Source organism: Dermacentor albipictus, chromosome 8 (assembly GCF_038994185.2).
Source record: "Dermacentor albipictus isolate Rhodes 1998 colony chromosome 8, USDA_Dalb.pri_finalv2, whole genome shotgun sequence".
NCBI lineage: Eukaryota > Metazoa > Arthropoda > Arachnida > Ixodida > Ixodidae > Dermacentor > Dermacentor albipictus.
Genome location: NC_091828.1, coordinates 28899371 through 28921509, shown reverse-complemented (window position 1 = coordinate 28921509; position 22139 = coordinate 28899371). Strand labels below are relative to the sequence as shown.

The window sequence follows — 22139 nt, the reverse complement described above, 5'->3', positions numbered from 1 at the left end:
GATGTTGACATGAAAGCAAATTGGAAATGTTATTGATTCCAAAATATTTACATTGATAAAAACCTGACTGCATACATGCACGATACTTTTTGACGTCCGTCATCGCAAAACCACAGTAGACGGAGACAGAGGCTCCAAAGAAGCAGTGCTGTTACAAGACAAACCTTTCCAAAAAGACGTTGCTTGGCCTACTGCTGTGGACGTGAAGGTATAGGGACGCGTAGCGCCAGGAATTAGTATGAGCTCTGCTGCTTCCGTAAAACTAGTATTGCTACTTGTACGCCTCACCTAGCAAACAATAAAGAGGATGACTACGAAATGCACAGGTGAAAAAAAGTTTTATTCAATTCATTTGCTTTGTGCCTAGTAACGTTTGATTTAGAGATTGTTTCATCAGACATACGTCTCTTGTGAATACGAATTTATATCTTCCGTACTTGCCACAAACCTTTGCGAAGGCGGCCCTGCACCGAGCTCTATCTTCTTCATTCGCTTTAAGTAATCTCCATACTAAACACGCTGCGTTTGCTGAAAGAAGAGTAATACATGAAGGCATGAATAGGGGTAAACACGCTTTCCTGAAAACTGTCTTGTATGTCTATTATGCTTCTTCATTATTAGTTAGACGCAATCTAAAGATGAACAAATTTATAACAATCATGGGACACCAGCAATGTCATCCGAACTGCGACATTTAGATGAAGGGAGTTCATGCAGGTTGACGCGATGCAAAGCAGCATTGCTGTTTAGGTAGTAGAGAATTGGGGTAAGCAATGTATCCGATTTCGCACGCAGCTCATCCACGCAAAAAGTATATACCGTGATGAACTTTATTACTTTGATTGCTGTCATGTTTTTATATTTAGCACTTGCGATTAGACCTCACCTTGAAGTTCCGTTATAGCAATGCTTTCAAGCAGAACTTTCGGCACGGGGGCAGCGCACGCCCCTAGGTTCGTAGTGGCCACGTCGTCGTGTTCGCCTCTGGCAGCGATGGTTCATCAAGCTGCTGCTTTGAGGGGATAGAGTGAGCTCATTCCTTGCTTCTTGTAATACTTTATTTTTTTGTACGCTTCCCTGTATTTATACGCAGGATGCGCTGGTTGAAATGATCATCAGCCTAAGGTATTGTTACCACTCGAAGAAGGGGTCCTAGAGATCTCCATACACCTCTGGCAGTCATAAAATAAGTAACTCTACCACTCGAAGATTACAAACAACATCGTCACCAAGCTCGACTTAGTTTTCTTCTCCTTGACACTTAATGCTCTCCTCTAAAACACGGGTGCTCATTTGCTCTACAACTATAAAACAACTGTCCCTCTGCAGCAGTTCATAATATTATAAAACACAATATTAGGTATATTCAATACCCATGTCTTCCATACATTTTTTTTCGTTTCATCGTAATATTGCTGTAGCGTATTCATTACATCACTAGTTTTGCGGTCTATCCTTATCTCCAGAATCTTCTTTCGCAACTCAGCTAGGGCTATCAGAGTACCCTGAATGTTTATATTTGCGTTAAAATATCTTGGTAATCTAATAGCCACTATATTAGTGTCGCTGTCTTATGCACTCACAACCCTGTTTGACGTAATAATTCTGCGGAAACCGGCAAGGTGGATAGAAGTAATTAATAAATGGTAAATTAGACATCCACACAAACGTAGTTAAGTGCTACAAAGGAAACCCACACGGGTTCCTCGAAAGAACAGCCTCGCAGTTGAAAAATTCGTCCTGGTCAGGGAATCGAATCCAAGACAACCGCCTTGCCGGCGCCGCGACTCTAACATCTGAGCTAACGAGCCGATAGCAGATGGCAGGCGATCTCCAATTTATGAGCAACTCAGATGCAAAGGCAAGTGTTTGACGTAATAGTTGTGCGACACCCGGCAAGGTAAGTTCTAGTCCCGGACCAGGACGAACATTTCTTCAGCTGCAAAGCTTTTGTTTTTGAGGAGCCCGTGTGGGTTTCCTTTGTAACACTTTGGGTTTCTTTTGTAACACTAATACACCAGCTACCTTCTTGCCTGTCGTATGTCTTCGGAATCTGGAGTTGCGATGCTGCGGTCCACATGATGTAAGAAGCGACAGGCTATAAGCGAATCTTGTATTCAGACGAGGACGACATGCCATATGCATTGGTGTTGGCAACTCTATATACGTAGTAATTTGCGGGTGTCTCGAGTACATTTTCTTAACTTCATTACTGAACAACAGGTTTCACGTTAGCAGTGCAGGGAATTCTAGGTAAAGAATCAGGTAGCAATGAAGAGAATGAAGTTAAATTATGGTGTTTTATGTGCCAAAACCACATTCTGATTATGAGGCACGCCGTAGTGGAGGACTCCGAAAATTTCGAACAACTGTGGTTTTTTAACGTCCACCTAAATCTAAGTACACGGGTGTTTTCACATTTCACCCCCATCGAAATGCAGCCGCCATGGCAGGGATTCCATCCCGCGACCTCGTGCTCAGCAGCTCAACACCATAGCCACTGAGCAACCACGGCGGGTAATGAAGAAAATGACAGCAAGCTGTTCAAGTGGCGCGAAATAATTTAGCAAAGCAAGCCCTTACTCGCTGTTTACGCTAGATGAACTACTCAGCAATACGCATGTCTTATCAGGCTCTTCTCTGACTCTATACAGAGTGATCATTTTCAAGAACTGCATAATTGTAGTCCCTGAGTTGAATTGTTCAGACAGGCGGACATTGTTTGCTCGACAAATAAAAAGAAATACTCAATTAATCAAGAAAATACACTAATCAGTATTTAATTAGTTATATTGCAGCAAATGTTGCTATTTGCGCACTGTAGCTTGTGAGCTTGTAAGACGTACCTACCCACTTTGAATAAATGTCCAGAATGACGCTAGCTTTAAGATATACGCCACCAAACCTGTCGTAAATATGCAGTGTAGTTGTACTGAGTTTTTAAGAAAACGCTCCGTTATGCAGTGAAGAACAAACGTAACTGGAACGTCCATGTATTTCGTCCCACCCTTTGGGAAATATTTCGGGACTGGTGTCATCCTGGAAATTCATTTGAAGCAGATACGCCTTGTAAGCTCTCCTGTTACAATTTATAAATTGCAATATTTGCTGCAAGGTAATTAATTGGAAATTAGTGACCTGGTGATAATTATCGGAATATGTGTTCCGATTTCTCGGACTAGTTATGTCCACCTCTTCGATTAATTCAGCTCGAGGACACGAATTATGTGATCTGTCACAGCCAATTTTTCAGTATTCCGCAAAACTTAATAATGACCACTCTGCATATCACGTCTGACCCTTTTCATTACATAAAGGCAGGGAACAATGAAAATTGCAGCGTTTTACAATAAGCGCCCACGGCCGCAAATAAAAGGACAGAAAAAAGATTCTTGTTCGAAACGCAAGCATGGAAAAGGCAGACTGTGTGCATAGCTCGCAGTGGCCGGGCGACGTAAAGTCCTCACGCAAAGCTTCACTTTTCACCCGAGTCTTCGCTTCCCTGCCGTTCACTAGGCCGAGCGGAACTTTCGGCCGTAACTTGATACGTGCTTTCATCCACCAACCTCCCCCCCCCCCCGCCACCTCCGATTTTACAGCAAAGCGGTATAGGTCTATTATCCAAGGTTTCGTGAAGTCTGAGTGCAAAAACTGCCACCAGGTGCGCCGGTCCTGGTGATCGAGTTGAAAAGTGAGCTTTATGCTAGTAAGAAATAAAGACGGTGGCAGCAGCGTGAGCTATTCGAACAACTTACTATTTACGTTTAGTATCGTCGTTTAGTATCGTTTAGTATTTACGTTTAGTATAAGTATCGTCGGCGCAGTTAACATTTCCTTTCAGCGTTCGTTCGAACCCTCCCGTTTTGCTTGGGTGCTCGAGAATCCGTCCGGTAGCAGTGGTGGCTGCCGTTCAGTGTGACTTGATATGACGGCACTACTCCTTCAGTGTTCGTTCAGCTTATCTACGCTTGTCAAAGTGCCTATGATGAAGGGCACTGTTGTTGCCTCTGTGAAGCGAGCGGCCATCGCAAATCTTCAGTTTCGAGAACAACCTGCCCCAAGAACGAGGTGCGGTGGACTTTCGGAATTGCTCTCGTGAATTGTAGTTCGATGAAACGTCGCCGATGTAGCTTTCGGCGCACACTTGGTGCCTTGACGTATGTATAATCCAAACAGCAGGGAGCACGCTGCCGAGCACCTATATTCGGCTAGCCAGCCTTTCGTGATGTCGTCCCAGGATATTCACTCCAGAGCCAAACTGTGGAAGGAGTCTTCAGGAGTAGGCCCGGCACCCCTACTGGGCTTTTTCAAACACTGCGTGGTACGCGGTAGGTTTTAGTGGCGCCCTCGTCACGCGCTGTCCATTCCATATGCTCAGCGGGTTCAAATTATTGGTTGAATTCGCACCACCATATGAGGGTGTATTTCGCCTGAACTTGTTTTTAAATGTTTTTATGACTAAGCTTCAAGATGATCCCGTGACGCCCCCTACCCTTAGGTGTCTTCCATCCTCCGTTTTTCAAGCTCGCGTTAATCGCGATTAACTGTAAATATGGCTGTCAGCAGTACCACTACCTGGACTGCGCATCTGCACTTAAGGTACAGATATATTGTCGTTGACGAAAGTACGTCTTATTTTTGGATCAAACGGGATTTAAAAAAATATCTGCGCCTAGCGTTATGTCTGACATCTAAAAAAGCATTATGGCGAGCTTGGCTTCCTTTAGTTCTACAGTAAATCTCGGCTAATATAAGTGGCATTACCTGTAGACAAACTTCTTTGCGCACAACTATAGCAGGGAAAACTTCTGTGTGCGAATGAAGCCTGAAGAGTGCTAGAAGGGAAGTTCTGTAGACTATCCCCAACTACCATAAAATGCGCATATCCCAAAGAAAAGCAAGAAGAAAAAAAAGCGTCTGCGCACCACATGCACGCACGCATCCACAAACAAATATGAATTTGCATATTGTTTGATTATGCCATCGTGCACGCTTTACCTTAAGGCAAAATAAATACAGGAATCCCAAGGCCCAGCGTCATACTTGTGTGGTTCTTACAAGACATTGTTTTTTGAACAGTTTTTATCAGTAAACGTCTGCGCCTGAAAATGCAAAAGTTGCTTAGCATTACATAGCTATGAAACGCGAGATGAACTGGCGCCTCGCATTGCTCCAGAACGGCAAAGCGTACGCGCGCGAAATTGAAATGTGAGACGTGATCCTAATCGATGGTGAATCCGGCCTGGAAAAGATCTACTATTCAGCCGCCTCCCCCTGGGGCCTACGGCCTGCTCGTTTGAACTCGTTTGGTAACATTTAGAGGGCAGCTATAATATGGCTGCCAAATTCGTCCGTGCATCTGTCGGTCGCCTGTACGCCGAAAACTCCTGCAGAGCGAGCCCATGCACATGTGCGGAAATAGAGTGAAAGAGAGGCCCATGATTAGTGAACACGACCTAGGTAGCCACTCCACTAAGCACAGGGCCTGTTTTCTCAAATCTATGACGTCACGCTACTTGGCCTGAAATTTCCATAAGCAGGGCTGGCGTGAAGAAAGCGCTGACGCCAAATCACTGTTACATACTCGAGGGCATCCAGAGTAGATTCTAAGGCAGTCGGTCCTGGCAGCATGGCGTCATGAACCGGAGTGAAGAGGCCTTGTGCTTTCAAGGTGGTGTTGAAACAGCTGCGCCAGTAGTGAGGTCATTGCTCACTGTCGCAGCCGAGCGCGCGCGCAGCAGTTCTCTCCGTCTTCGTAGCGGGTAGACCACGCGTCATTTGTACTCCTTAGGAGCAGGCAGCCTTCGATCAGCAATGCCACGAGCAGAGCGTGGAGCGAGCTGGTCTACGCCGTGCCGATGCTGCAGCCCAGGCACACGAAGAAACTCATGCAGCCGAGTGCAAGCAGCAAAGGCGTACCCTGGATCTAGCAGTCTATCAAGCCGTCGTGTAACGAATCGTCGAGATTAACCCAGTGATAAACACCGGGGCCGCACGTTTCAGCTTCGCTGGTTAACCATCTGTGCGGAGTGCTTGGGCGGTAATTTTTTTATGTCTAGATGTAGTGATATAATCTGCCCTCTTGGCAACAATTACCTCAGCGCTCTACACTGCAAGGACTAAGGTGAGCAATTTCCGCTCGAAATTTTAAGTCATTCTGATTACTGAAACATGGTACTCGTCTGTTGCTGATGTTCTGAATCTTCCAGGATACCAGAGTTCTTTTCTTGGAGGGGACCGAACACCACGGTGACGGTGTACTACATTTGCTAAATTATGGAGTTTTACGTGCGAAAACCGCTGAGTGCGAGGCACGCCATGGTGGGGGACTCCGTAAATTTCGACGACCTGGGGTTCTTTAACGTGCACATAAATATAAGTACACGGGTCTTTTCACTTTTCGTCCCCATCGCAATGCGGCCACCGTGGCCGGGATTCGATCCCGCGACCTCGTGCATAGCAGCCTAACACCATAGCCACTAAGCCACCACAGCAATGTACTACAGTTACTATGCTAACAATCTGCATGTGCTATGCGGCATAACTTTTCTTAAATTAACACTGATTATGAGGTTATAACGACTCTCAGCGAAAATAAATTGTTTTCTATCATTTACCACCCACGAATCGGTAACGTAAGCGGTTTGTTATCTTTTTAGAGAAGCTGTTGAATTTTACAGCTTTGAATAAGTTCCATGTAATTAGAGGTGGCGATAGCAATATTAATCTTATGGACAGCACAGCAGCCTTGCCTGAACGTCAAATACTCCTTGATTCATTTGGTTGGGGAAACGTATCCTAATGGGTATCCAAATTCATTTCTCGAAAGCGTTCAACATACTTGACCACATCATTGTATCTACACAATTAGAACTCTATAGGTTTCGTGGAGTTTCTTGTGAGCTTCCTTAGTGATATTTAGGACATCGTAAACAGTGTGTTTTGATTAACTAATCTCATTCATATGTATTAAATACTACTTCAGGTTTAACAGCGCAGTGTACTAGTATCGGTTCCATATGATATTTAAATAAATGATATATTAAGCATTAGCAAACTTTCTCATTGCGTCACTTACGCAGAGGCCAGAGCCTTTTTTTTTCTAGTCGACTAGTATCAATGAGCTCACACACTGCACAAATGTTACCCTAGCAAAGGTGTTTCAGTGGAGAGATGTAAAACGGCTTAGAAGTTAACGTTGCCAAAACAACATCCCTATAATTTGCGCCTCAACAGAACGTTATTAATCGAGATATCACCGTAAACAAACGAAAGTTGCAAATAGGCAAAGACGTATTCAGCGCTTAAACTGTGATGCACACGTCCAACACGTGGCGGGAAACTTGGCAAGGGCTTGTCGCATGCTATATAGATTCAGACAAATGCTCCCAAATAAAATGATGCGATATATTGCAATATTTTCTCCTCATATTACCTACAGCAGCCTTGTATCTGTAATAATCTTAGACTAAGATTAATGAATTGCTCGTATTGCCGAGAAAAGCCATTTGTCAAATAGCCCGTGCCCCACATGACGCTCAGACAAGCGAATTTTTTACCTAGTTTAATGTGATCCCCGTACAGCATTCTGACAAAGTTAACATTGTTATGAAATATAAAAATAGTCTACGTATTACAACACCAATTTTGTTAAGTTATGCGATTTGAGAAGAGCATTGAAAACCAACTACTCAATCTGAAACATAGATAATTAGCTTACAGCCTTTTCCCGCACTGACCGAGGCCTTCACATTCTGTGCCCTCATATACCTGAATAGTTGAATATCCTACAAGTACAACACTTTCATGTAAAAAAAGATTACCAAACAAAAATGGAAGAAATATTTATCCTAGAAAACATAGTTGTTACCATTGTTCGCCATCCAATGCGAATTTTTCGTATTATTAGGATATATAGTGCGTTTTTGTGAACATTTCTGTTGTGGTTTATAGTACATAACTTGCTTGGAGTGTTCCTATAATTAGTGCTTGGTTGTGCTTTCGAGCGTTTATTGATTATAATTATGTTGTATGCTGTCGCTTTTGTCACAATTTTTGTTATCAGATTTGCCTGCTGTATTTTTTTGTTAGTCATGCCGGAGAACAGTGCATTTGAGAGGTCCCGCGCGGGCTTTGCGGCAGTGGCGCCAGAAGGTGTCGAGTGTTTTTTAGGGAAGCGTGAAAGTAGAGTCCAGCTCCTATACAGGCCTCATACATAACTCGCTTCGAGGGTCTCACTATATTGATTCCGTGCTAACGCATTACCATCGGCAGTCCCATGGGATAGGAGCCGCCGCAACTTTTTGTTTTAGAGCGCAGGTCTTTGGCGTCCGTTCCTGGGTTTCGCGTCGTCGTCGGCGTTGTCGGCCTCGTAACCAGCTCCGCCCCCCTTCGCTGGAGTGGGAGACGAAGGACGCGAGCCGCGAATGGCGGAGACCAATGAGAGCGGCCCCTTCAGTGACGTGCGCGCGCGATGCTGGTGTCATGCGGACCCTCCTTACGGCTCGATGCGCACTCGTGTCTGGTCTCAGCCGATCCGCTCTTTTCGTACTATCGTCTGCTCGCGCCACAGCTCTCGCCCGCGCCTGTTTGGTTCTGTTGGGTCGGTCTCGTTGGCGCTTGTTTTGGTTGTTATTTCGACAACAAACGGTTACAAATATCCCTCGAGGCCAGCGCACCTTCCACAACTTAATGCGGTGAGTGTAAGACTCGTATCTCCGCGAATCCCATTCATGCAAGTGCGACGACTGATGCACGGCGGAGGCCAATATGGCATTAAGGGCCCAGTTGTGAACGTCTTTGTGAACGTCTTTGAGAATCAAGCATTGGTGTACCAAGTCGAACATATATCAGTCTATTTCTCCGACCAAAAAGCTTCCTTCATGACTGTCAAGAACTGTTAGTGGAGTCTTTGTTAAAGAAATACGTGTGAAAAATAAAAAAAAAATTCTGTGATAGCGCATACATGTGTTGCTCGATTTCTTTGCCTCAATCTATCGAAAAGGTGAAACAGCTTATTTGCTGCGCTCAAATTTCGCATTAGGAAGTAACGTAATCGTCGGTAATTTTTTAATTGTAGGGCGGCACATTCGCAGTGGCACATATCTTGTTACCCAAGCTGGTGTCAAAGACGTTCATTGAAGGGCGGCACCGCACCTACATGCCGACACCTATTGATCAAAGTTGGCACCAAAAAGGTTCATTTGAGACCAGCACAGACCGATTGGCAGGTACCCGGTACTTTAAGTCGGTGTCAAACAGTTCCTTGGGACAGCGGTAGCTACCTGGTCGCGCTCATGCATTGATCATGGCGGCGTGAAAGAGGTTTGTTGAGAGCTGTACGTATGTGCACATTTCCACGTAATAAGTGACTCAAGTTGATCCGCATGTTGCTTTCGAAGCCTGGTGCCTCAGCAAAAGAGCCCGACATGAATTTAATTCTGGGGCTTTACGTGCCAAAAACACAATTCCTTCTTGAGACAAAGCAGGACCGGGGCGCTACCCGTTCGGCCATTGGCTACCCCTGGTAGGAGGGAAAAAGTTTAGATACAAACACAGAAACAATAATATTTACATAAATACATACTTAGGTAGATACCCCGGGAAAGTGAAAAATTCTGCATAACCTACTTCAGGATCACTGTCACTGGTAATACACATTGAATTATTGTGGCCTCACATCGCATTGGCAGCACCTAACTGACTCTTATATGTGGGGTGCGCATTCGTCCACTTTGTAGAAATTGTGTTATCACCTTTGGGAGTGTTGACCGTGTTGCTGGCAACATTCGAAGTATAACCTGAAAGAAAAAGGAAGCATCTCTGAATAAATTTCATTCAGATATTTATTTATTTATTTCGTTACCTTCAATGCCGCTAAGCGTTAAAGAATAGGCGTTACCAATATGTTTTTAGCATCTCGCAGTAAGAAGAGTGAAAAAGCAAACCTTGGTAAATAGCCTGATAAATAGCCAAACATTTAGCGGCCCTTAGACCCAGAAATGCATGGGATTCCAAAATGATAATGTTATCACTGAGAGCAGTTTTCAGTAGCCGAACGTGGTCTAAGTAAATGTGGATTCTGTATAGAGCCGAACGCATTTAAAAGGAAGTGCCTGTGATATCCGAAATTGAACTTAACAAGATCACTTCGCTTAGGGATGGCGCACCGCTCTCATCACAATAAAGTAATCCAATTATGTTCAATAAGGGAGCCTCTCTCCAGTTTATTTCTTTCTTTCTTGAAAGGGAATTCAAGAAAGAATCAGCCGTTTAAGTGGGTAATAGTTTTCTGCACTGTTCGTATTATGGAAAGTGTGACTACAGACGGCCTTATTTCGCCTGGGGTTCAGGCAGTGCTCCATGGGGAAACGTAAGAGCTACGCAAGACAAAGCTACAGGTAGTAGACAGCCGCTATCACCTTCCTTGCCGTCGAAATTCTTGGTTTGTTCACAGGCTCTTTATAACTTTAACCTTCGTTAACATTTCCATTCCTTTTGCCCTAGATGGCTTCGATGAGAGCATCAGTCGTGAGTTACAATTACGTCAAGGTACTTTCATCTACTGCAACGTATTCGGCATTCGTGACGGCCGCTGCTGTGCTACAAGAAGTCCTAGCACAATTTCAACCTTTCCTGAAGCAGTGCAGCTGGACTTAAGAGACGCTGTTATCGACACGTTCTAGAAAGCCTTCGTTATGTTTCTCGTTTAGGATAGAGTGCCGAGTGTAGCTGACTGGTGGCAACGCTACATGGCGTTCTTTGTCAAACAACAATTACACAATTGGGGACGAGGAAACTAGTTCCTTTTATATGTAAGTTTGTTGTGGTTATCACCATTCTAAAGGGGTTTACAACGTGTATGGAAGATATAAATTCGGCCAGGACCATTTTCATCCTTTGGTATACAAATCATTTTATTATAGAGGCGTTCACTGTAGAGGCATGTGACTGTAAATATCTATCAGCGTACGTGTCTTCCAATGCACTCGATGCTGACTGTGTACATTGAACAATGTAGGTTACTTTAGGCTACAATATAGGGCCCTATTTACGGAATGTAAATATATAGAACTGTTTTGATAGAATATTGGCAACATCTCATAAATTGGTTCTAACGTAGGCGCGTCATGAACAATGTGATAAATACATAAGTGTGATAGTCCTGTAAAAACAATGATATACAAAATTTATAAGAAAGTACGTACCACAACGTCTGACGAGTGTAAATATCTGACAAATGCATAACTGGCATTTAAAATTCCTGGTTGTTTTAGTGACAGAAGTCAAAGAGCTGGTACATTTAACAAGACGTTCGAATAACAACGTACGATGCAAGTGGACTTGAAGGAAATGTGCAGGAAGTGTAATTTGGGTACCTTTATCAATGTTGTTCTAAGCCATTTTATCTTAGGGGGCCTCAGTAATGGGAATTTCGAATGGTAGTCGAATAACCTCTGCTATCCGATTTGTGCTCCTCACTTCAATCTGCCCATTTGCTATTCTTGCGGAGGAAATCTATTCTGTAAATGTACTGAACATTTCTCACTCGATAATGGACATCTCATTCGACTGAGTACTTCTCATTAGAAAAGTGGACAGCTCCTTCTTCAGCTTATTCACCCCTCAATAGCCACGAAGGCAGGATCGATGCGACATGTATCAGGAGACTTTTCAGTCATCCGCAATTAGAACGCAATCCTCACCCAGTAAGCCAGAGTGGTGCAGACATTGCAGTAATCAATGTGCCAAATCGTGTGTAGGTGCCCGAAAGGTCTCTCTGGTATTCATGTAGTAGCCATTTTAACGCGAAGCTTTTCTTGCCTCTTACTTCGACCCTTCCATTGATGCGCCTGTGGCTGTCTTGAAAGCAGCGTCTGGAGATGGTTCAAAGCGTGTTTATACAAGGCAGGAGCACGGTAGAGAGGAAGGCTACGCGAGAAACTTGTTTGGACCTTTCCACCGCATAGCCACAGAGCCCTATGGAGCTCCCTCTTGGCTGCTGTATGTGCTCCCATCAGAAGCATTGCAAAAGCTGCCGCGCATCTTTGTAATAACGTGTGACAGTGGAGAGGGGAGGTAGATGGATAGGTAGAAAGGAGGTAGGTGCAATGCATGGGTAGAACCGATGCAGTCACGAAATGCAGTAATAACAGCCTTGCTGCTCTTGGCGCGCGGTCCTAAGACATGGGGAGGGCAGGAGAGGGAGACGGTGGTCCAAGAAGGCAAGTAAACGCTATCGGAAAACCATTAAACGGTTCCGGACAAAGTGGGTAACCATAAGTTCAAGTAGCCATGCAGTACGTTTCTGCTATTTCTGAAAAATAAACACCACGAAAACTTGTCAAGCGGACAACTGACGCATGGCGTGCAAACAAAAACCGCAGTTAAACCATCTGATCACCTGGGCAACACCTCTGTGCCCACCACGATAGCTTAGCGGCTAAGGCGTTGGTTTAAGCCACGGGTTCAATACCGACCGCGGTAGTCGCATTTTCACGGAAGCGAAATACAGAAAACATGTACTGCACTTACATTTAGGTGCACGTTAAAGAACACCAAGGAGCTAAAATTATTCTAGAATCCACCTCTACAGCGCACCGGATAACACTACTGCGGTTCAGACATGTGAAGCACCATAATTTATTTACACTTTTAATACTTGGCCAAATTGGATTTCCCGTGTGACAACGTTCTTGGAGGTGTAGTCAAGAGTTCGGCGAAAGTTTGTCTGGTAAGGTATTATTATGATAAAGAAATTGCGGTCACTGACCAAGTCAAGCTGAAAATAACAGAGACGTTTCGGGAAACGTCTCTGTGGTATTTTCACCTTGACTTGGCCAGTGACCGGAATTTCTTAATCAACATTCTCGGAGGTAGTGAACAATTGCGCACAATAACGACTTCAACAAACACGTCTTCTTGTGTGTTCTGTATGCTACGCAGGCACACCGCAGTGGTGTACGGAAGGTAACGTTAAAGATCAATTCATCATTCTCATTTTGCACTAAACGCTGAGGAAATTGAACATTAGCCGTCGATATCCCTGCTAACTATCATCACTCAACCAAAACAGCACAGAACGCTTGGCTTACATTGATTAACAAAGTGCGTTGGACTCACATAATTTTTGCTTCTTAAGACTGTCCTACCATCGTTTTAGGCGTAGTCTCCGTCCAATAGCAGTTTTCAATGGCAGGCCCGCGGTGTAGCCCTAAGGGGCGGCGCTTCTCATCATCCTTTTAATTAAATTCTTCGTATGCGCATAGCAGGTTCGCATCGCCTTCGTGTCCGAGTTTTCCACAAGATTTTTGCCGAAAGCCAACTGGTCATTGATTCCATTTGTTGCAAAAAAATCATTTCCAAAACCAGGAGTAATCCCTGCTGTCACTTTCCTAAAAGACGAAGCCACAGACTTTATAGCAGATCGACACTGGTGGTTATTAGGAAAAAGAAATACTAGAACAAGACAGGAACTTTCTCTATGCAGACTACTTCATCATTTCATTATGGATGAAGCAAGTCCCATTGCGGTACTTTAAGTAGCTTTTAATTTTCTAATTTAGGATGTTGAGTATAGCATTTATTATCATCTTATTTGATGAACCTACGAGGTCCCACATAAGTATTGCAAGAAACGTTATGGTGTTTTACCTGCAAAACCAAGATATGATTACGAATCAAGCCGTTGTGAAGAACTTCGGAATTATTTGGACCACATCGCGTTCTTTAATGTGCATATATATCCAAGTACAGTGCTGTGTTCGCTGTTCGCCCCATTGAAAGGCGGGTAGAGAGACCAGGATTCGACTATGTATTCCATCACTGAGGCAATACTGTACATTCAGTTTTTGTTTTATTTAGTCTTATTGCACATCTCAAAAACATTATTTCATCTACACTTTTAACCACGTAGCACATCTGCCCAGCTTGAAAGTCTGCTTCATGAACAACAGCCCCGGAGCAGTTCTCGCGCCCTTGACAACTAAACGGCACTCGAAAGTTCAGTCGTAGCTTAGCAATTTTCGAGAGGTTCAGGAATTTTCAAGAATGTTCGCTGGGGCTGCTGAGAAACATTTCCGTTTGCAGCCACTCATGGGAAAGAAACTGCTGAGTTAAGGGCGAGGAGCCCATGTAATCTAGGACGGTACATTATGGCAACCTACCGAATTGCGCTGTATCTTTGAGTCTTTCCTCGAAACTACGCGCTCTTGACAAATCTTCGAAGTGGCTTTGGTGAGACGACAATGTTTGCTGCATTCTCGTGTTTGCAAATGTTTGGCGTGTTCTGTGGACAGCGCCTACGCTATAGTCTTGCTTGCAAATCCTCTGCCGTTCATTTTGAGTACCAGAGGACGTGCTCATTTCTGAGGCGTAAATTTTATATTACTAGTAGAAAACACTGTACGGAAAATTAAGATGCGGCACTAAGTGAAACAAAAACATTTCGCTTAAGACAAAATAAATGCTCTATGTATGCTACTTATCGTTAAATCGTATAGGTCAATTGATCGTTCGACATTGTGCAGTGCATCTCAAGACGGAAACTACACATATTAGTGCCGCTGTTCAGGATATTCGAAGAACGTAGCAAAATCACAATACTTAAGTACATTTATTATTAGTATATGACGCTTCCCTGGTTATTGCAGTGAATATTGTCAACGTACCAGTGTTCATCGTAGTGGTTGAGCCATTTTGATTTTGAATGATATTCTCAAAACAAGGCACGATGATTATCATTTGAATGTCGATAAGTGCTACTCTGTCTAGTTCCAAATTAATTCACCGGCACGTTGTGAAATCGACGAAAACATTTCTCTGGCCTGTGTATATCGTTCGCCCTCTTGTACCCTTTCAATTTCTGTGAAACTTTTATTCACTTCCTTAGCAAGCTTAGCCCCGAGTGTCGAAATGTATTATTCGTGGTGACGTGAATATTAAATTCACTTGATTCGTCAAGCCGTAGTTACGTTGAATACATTACTTGTATTTATAGCCACGGGTTTTAATATTTATTTTCTGTTCCAAGACGCTGCACTGATCATGGATCACAGTAATTAACTGACCACATCCTCTCGAATTTCGTTGACGCCATTCAAATAGGCATTAGCAAAACTTATGTAACACTTCACTTTGTCGTGTTACTCTATTTTGTAAGGCTCCCCATTCATAGGAGCGCATCACGTGAGAGGCGTCTTTTTTAATCTAACAGTTATCGTTAGCGCATTGCCGAAAGAGACTGGTCGAATGTATCATCATCATCATCATCATCAGCCTGGTTACGCCCACTGCAGGGCAAAGGCCTCTCCCATATTTCTCCAACAACCCCGGTCATGTACTAATTGTGGCCATGCCGTCCCTCCAAATTTCTTAACTTCATCCGCCCACCTAACTTTCTGCCATCCCCTGCTACGCTTCCCTTCCCTTGGAATCCATTCCGTAACCCTTAATGACCATCGGTTATCTTCCCTCCTCATTACATGTCCTGCCCATGCCCATTTCTTTTTCTTCATTTCAACTAAGATGTCATTAACTCGCGTTTGTTCCCTCACCCAATCTGCTCTTTTCTTATCCCTTAACGTTACACCTATCATTCTTCTTTCCATAGCTCGTTGCATCGTCCTCAATTTGAGTAGAACCCTTTTCGTAAGCCTCCAGGTTTCTGCCCCGTAGGTGAGTACTGGTAAGACACAGCTATTATACACTTTTCTCGTGAGGGATAATGGCAACCTGCTGTTCATGATCTGAGAATGCCTGCCAAACGCACCCCAGCCCATTCTTATTCTTCTGATTATTTCTGTCTCATGATCCGGATCCGCAGTCACTACCTGCCCTAAGTAGATGTATTCCCTTACGACTTCCAGTGCCTCGATGTCTATTGTAACCTGCTGTTCTCTTCCCAGACTGTTAAACATTACTTTAGTTTTCTGCAGAATAACTTTTAAACCCATCCTACTGTTTTGCCTGTCCAGGTCAATGCAATCATTGCAGTTGGTCCCCTGAGTTACTAAGCAAGGCAATATCACCAGCGAATCGCAAGGTACCAAGGTATCCTCCATTAACAATTATCCTCAATTCTTCCCAATCCAGGTCTCGGAATACCTCCTGTAAACACGCTGTGAATAGCATTGGAGAAATCATATCTCCTTGCCTGACGCCTTTCTTTATTGGGATTTTGTTGCTTTGTTTATGGCGGACTACGGTGGGTGTGGAGCCGCTATAGATAGCTTTCAGTATTTTTACATACGGCTCGTCTACACCCTGATTCCATAACGCCTCCATGACTGCTGAGGTTTCGACTGAATCAAACGCTTTCTCGTAATCAATGAAAGCTATATATAAGGGTTGATTATATTCAGCACATTTCTCTATCACCTGATTTATAGTGTCAATATGGTCTATTATTGAGTAGCCTTTAGGAATCCTCCCTGGTCCTTTGGTTGACAGAAATCTAAGGTGCTCCTGATTCAATTTGTGATTACCTTAGTAAATAATTCGAAGGCAATGGACAATAAGCTGATCGGTCTATAATTTTTCAAGTCTTTGGCGTGCCCTTTCTTATGGATTAGGATTATGTTACCGTTCCTACAAGATTCCGGTACCCTCGAGGTCATGAGGCATTGCGTACACAGGGTGGCCAGATTTGCTAGAACAATCTGCCCACTATGCTCCAACAAATCAGCTGTTACCTGATACTCCCCACTTGCCTTCCACTTTCTATAGCTCCCAAAGATTTCTTTACTTCTTCCGGTATTACTCATGGGATTTCAAATTCCTCTAGACTATTCTCTCTTCCATTATCGTCATGTGTGGCACTGGTACTGTATAAATCTCTATAGAACTCCTCAGCCACTTGAACTATCTCATCCACATTAGCAATGATATTGCCGGCTTTGTCTCTCAACGCATACATCTGATTCTTGCCAATTCTTTGTTTCTTCTTCACTGCTTTTAGGCTTCCTCCGTTCCTGAGAGCATGTTCAATTCTATCCATATTATACTTCCTTTATGTCATCTGTCTTACGCTTGTTGATTAACTTGTAAAGTTCTGCCAGTTCTGTTCAACCTGCAGGGTTAGACGCTTTCATACATTGGCGTTTCTTGATCAGATCTTTCGTCTCCTGCGATAGTTTACTGGTATCCTGCCTAACGCAGTTACCACCGACTTCCATTGCACACTCCTTAATGATGCCCATCAGATTGTTGTTGATTGTATCAACACTAAGGTCCTCTTCCTGAGTTAAAGCCGAATCCCTGTTCTGTAGCTTGATCCGGAAGTCCTCTATTTTCCCTCGTACCACTAACTCATTGATCGGCTTCTTATGTACCAGTTTCTTCCGTTCCCTCCTCAAGCCTAGGCTAATTCAAGTTGTTACCATCCTATGGTCACTGCAGCGCACCTTGACGAGCACGTTCACATCTTGTATGATGCCAGAGTTAGCGCAGAGTGTAAAGTCTATTTCATTTCTAGTCTCGTCATTCGGGCTCCTCCACGTCCACTTTCGGCTATCGCGCTTGCGGAAGAAGGTATTAATTATCCGCATATTATGCTGTTCTGCAACGTCTGCTAGTAACTGTCCACTGGTATGCCAAATTCCCCCACTGACTTGTCTCCAGCTTGGTTCTTGCCTACCTTGGCATTGAAGTCGCCCATCAGTATAGTGTATCTTGTTTTGACTTTACCCATCACCGATTCAACGTCTTCAAAGAAGGTTTCGACTTCCTGGTTATCACGACCTGATGTAGGGGCGTAGGCCTGTACGGCCTTCAATTTGTACCTCTTATTAAGTTTCACGACAAGACCTGTCACCCTCTCGTTAATGCTATAGAATTCCTGTAGTATTAGCTATATTCTTATTATTCAGTAATCCGACTCGCAGTTCTCGTCTCTTCGCTAAGTGCCGGTAGCACTGGACGTGCCCGCTTTTTAGCACCGTATATGCTTCATTTGTCCTCGAAATTTCATTAGGCCTATTATATCCCACTTACTGCCCTCTATTTCCTTCAATAGCACTGCTAGACTCGCCTCACTAGATAATGCTCTAGCGTTAAAGGTTGCCAGGTTCAGATTCCAATGGCGGCCTGTCCGGATTCAGGGATTCTTAGTTATTATCTTTGGCATACAATTATAACTTACCATTTTTCTAAAATATCCTTACCATTTTTCTAAAATTACTTTACGCCATCGACAGGACTATCGTTTCTTATCATTTCGATTTTGCGACTCCCATCTCTAACAAGCAAACTGACTTTACCACTCATAAATAGTGGTGAAATTCTAATACATTACAAATTTCATTGAAAACTAACGTCGTGCATTTTCTTTCACCCAACAACAAACTACAAAGTATTCATGGTTTTTACGTCAAGTCCGACGCAATTTCTTTCAAATAACATCATTCCACTCTTGTTGGTATAGTAGGCATCCATTTCATGTTTCACCGGCATTTCACATCTGTTTGTAATAAATATTTCATATGGAATTAGGTCATTGTTGAAATATCAAATGTGTTTTAGCATAAAGATTTATTGCGCTGGATTATGGAATGATGCATAGACACATAGTATTACTTCATCACATCTTGGAGAAAATTATATTCAGTTCACATTTGGCCTCTCAAGAAACTAGGCAAACCAGCTAAGCACCATATTACTGCTGCCGCCCCACTGTCGCCACCTTATCATATTTTCATGGAACTAAAGATGCTGCCTAACTCTGAACTATATACTTACGGTGTTTGTGTTTTACCTATTGGTGTTTTCATCCAATAGTTACAGTCGTCATTTTCCACGTTTTTATGTTATCTAATAAAATTTTTGATGCTTGTTTCGTTATCTATAACATCTACAACTTTCTTTTTATGCGCTCGCAATAATAATTTTAACGTATTAACATAGAGTGTCCCATGTGTGACTTGTAAACTTCGGAATGCTTACTTCTGCATTGTTCACTGTGGACCGCTCTTATTACAGAGAAACTGTGTAAGGCTAGTATGCGGAATTTTTCGGACTCCGCGTAGAAAAACTCTTTTCTAAAAAGCGAGCGTGAAAGAGGCAACAACAAAAGCAAACGCATATCGCCGCTCGCGTCGTTGCACGATTTAGCGGCCACTTGTTTCTGAAACGGCTCTCCGTCGCAGCTGTGTCTGTGTGAATGCATGACGCAGTGAATGGCGTAGTCTGCGCCTGGTAAGAAAATTTCGGAAGCGTTCTTCATGCTCAAAAATGACTTGCGAAACCACGTCAGTAGACCTTCTGTGGCGCTGGCAGAATCAGCTTTAAATTCATAGACGGATGATTTATCTAGCCACACTTGTCATTGTTAAATCAGACGTGAGCAGCTTTGCTTCTTTTTCCTCTTTCACTTCGTGTTATCCATTTATGTTATGTACCCTTCGTGTACATATTTGACGTGTGATAGCGAACAATGAACAGTTGGAAGTTCGCACACGTGTGTGTCGGTCTCTCTTTTGTCCTTCGTATAACAGTATATCGCAGCAAGCAGGAAGATGCTGTACCAACTGGCCCCTGTCGAAGCTTTATTGTACGCAAGCGACGAGCTAGAGCTGACGATGCATAACACGACCCCGAGAACGTGGCAAAGTGACGGCGCCATGAGGTCCCGGTGCCGGAATTCGACCGTGCCTACGCGAGGTTCCAAAGCGATTTTCTAGATCGCAAATTCGGATCAAGCCGCAGAGTATGTGATCGCCTATGGTTCCATAACGACCTCTCGGAGATGAGCGGCATACGGTTGGAAGAGCGACGGCTCAAACGGTAGATGTGCTCACGTGGTGCTTTCTTGGCGGGATTGTTGGGGAGTTTCCATTCTGCGGCACATGTAAGGATCCGCTGATAAAGGGCAACGTGCCTGGTTAAGTTCAACGCGTCTGCAGAGGCTCTGCTAAAGGGTGCTCCTCCATGTTTCTCAACGATGAACAGTTACGTGTATCTGCATGTGCCAGTGCATCTTCCGAAGCTCAGCGCCGATAGGATCAGCTTCACTGTCGATCCACCTTCATGGAGTGGAATGGCTCATGATTTTTTACCGCAAGTAAAGATTGCTTGAAGAGGAAGATTTACGATGTGTTTTTCAATACCAGAAAAATTCGTTTTACAATCATAGTTCGCTATTTCACAAAACATTAGAGTAAATCTACCATTGTAAAATTTATGTCTGGCTACTTATCGATAATAAAACTATTACCCGGTGAGTCTGTTCCAACGATGAAGCACCCCTTATTGGCATACAAGGCCTTGTAGCTTCCAGATAACTTGGAGTCTTCTAGACGATTACCTGGAAAATTAAACAGATGATTATCATATCTGGATACATGGATCCACGGAAACCCATTTTCATGGTTCTGAAAACCTTTACAATCTCCTATCATTTGCAATCATAAATCAATGTAATACAAAACCACAAAATCATCTGATGTCAAGTTCTACGTTTGCTAGGTTGCTATCTTACGTTCCAGAAGTTGCAAAATCGAAATCGCTAGGCACGAAACTTATTGCACGAGTTACAATTTTCTTATAATTTTCATGGCACTTGGCTTGCAAGGTAAAATTCACCAAGTGCAGTAAATCAGCATTATTCCATCCGCAATTTTAAAACCCATTCCGATACCCTAGAAGCTCAATAAAGAGCTGCCAAAAGTTCCAAGCACTGAACAATTAGTAACAAAAGATCTTGCTCTCAAAACAACAAGTTGTTATATACAGAGTGCTTACTGCAGCTTGCCATTATCGGTGTTTATCCAGCTTCTACCCTCTATGCTTGAAGATTTTATGCTTCAACACCATGTTATGGCTCTGTTGTATGTCAAGTGCCCTACAAGTGTCACATGACCGCCTTAACATGGCAGCTTGCTGGAGTTGCACATGCACAAAATGAAACAGATATCATAAACGCTCATGAGCCCATCAACAGGCACCATACACATTCGGACCTGTAAAAAATTACTTAAAAAGCGCTCAATGTCAAGAAGTTTTGAAATAAGATAACTATTAGTAGGGATGCGATGGCTTCATCTGTAAGTGTGCCATCTGCCGTGGATGAAGCGCTGTTTAATTTGTCTTCACTTCAACGCGACGAAATTGCCTCTATAGTGAGAAGCCTGTCACAAAGCACTTGCTCGTCTGCTACTGCGGCTATTTCACAATAGAACTACGGCTAATATATGGCTGCATTTGCTCTGTAAAGTGGCTGTGCTTTGTTATGGCAAACAGTGAAAAAAGTTGTAACGGCAGCGGGCCTGTGTCACCTACAAAGATAGCGCGCACGCATTGGCCATCATCTTTTAAAATTTCCAGTATGAGAGAGAAAAATAACGACCTCCGAGCACTGTTTATGAGAAAATGGGGAGAGAAATGGAACAGCTATTTTCTAAAGCTCTTCAAGTTTTCAACTGCTGTCTTGTGAAACAAGCATACTCTTGCATTGAGTATCGCCATCCTTACCGGTGTGTTCCTAACCCAAACGGCTTTGTAATGAAACACAACCTCATCCTTGTCACCTATTGTACCTACCGAGGCTTTCGAAATACTGGCCACCTTTCAACAAATTTAATTTTTTGGTTCAACTTCTCTTGAAATTACTAACGGTAAAATTGCACGATATGACAGTGGCTTGGGTGTACAGCTTCGAACAGATTAACAATGGAATATTACATCAAAATATACTGATGCCGTAGTTGACAAGGTTTCTTTTTTGGCGCTCAATGGGGCGCAATCGTCAGGAATGTACTATAACACTATCAAAATTAACCTGACACCGGAACCATGTTGCTATGGTTGCTGGCCTAACATATAATAATTGGAGTGATGGTGATGTTGAAAACAATATCGCGAAAGATTCGTCGACTTGAGGAGTTCGTATCCGAAATTTTGCGCTGATGTATGTTTATTACAAGACATTCCATGCCAGCAACACGCTTTAGAAAGAGCAGAGTTCATAGACAAAAACATAAATTTGAATTGAAAAATCTATCAATTGTCGCGCGAATATTGCCACTACGAATGGTCTCAGGTGCCCCAATAGATGAATTTGATGCAATGGCATCGAGCTTAAATACATGATCAAGCGTACCTATTTTTAACTTTTCCGAAATGTTGAGAATATCCTACGGCAGGTA

General features: G+C 43.3%; 1 protein-coding gene across 2 annotated transcripts in view; it reads right to left on the bottom strand.

Moving 5' to 3' along the window:
* Positions 1-321: 321 nt before the first annotated feature.
* Positions 322-22139, bottom strand: part of LOC135905252 (uncharacterized) — a 72053-nt gene continuing 50235 nt past the window's right edge. For both annotated transcript variants that reach the window (XM_065436263.1, XM_065436264.1), the window contains 3 exons: positions 20210-20299; positions 9756-9800; positions 322-528 (listed from right to left, as the gene is read on the bottom strand). In XM_065436263.1, the coding sequence (XP_065292335.1) occupies positions 344-528; positions 9756-9800; positions 20210-20299 (320 nt within the window). In that variant the 3' untranslated portion in view covers positions 322-343. The remainder of the gene's footprint in view (positions 529-9755; positions 9801-20209; positions 20300-22139) is intronic.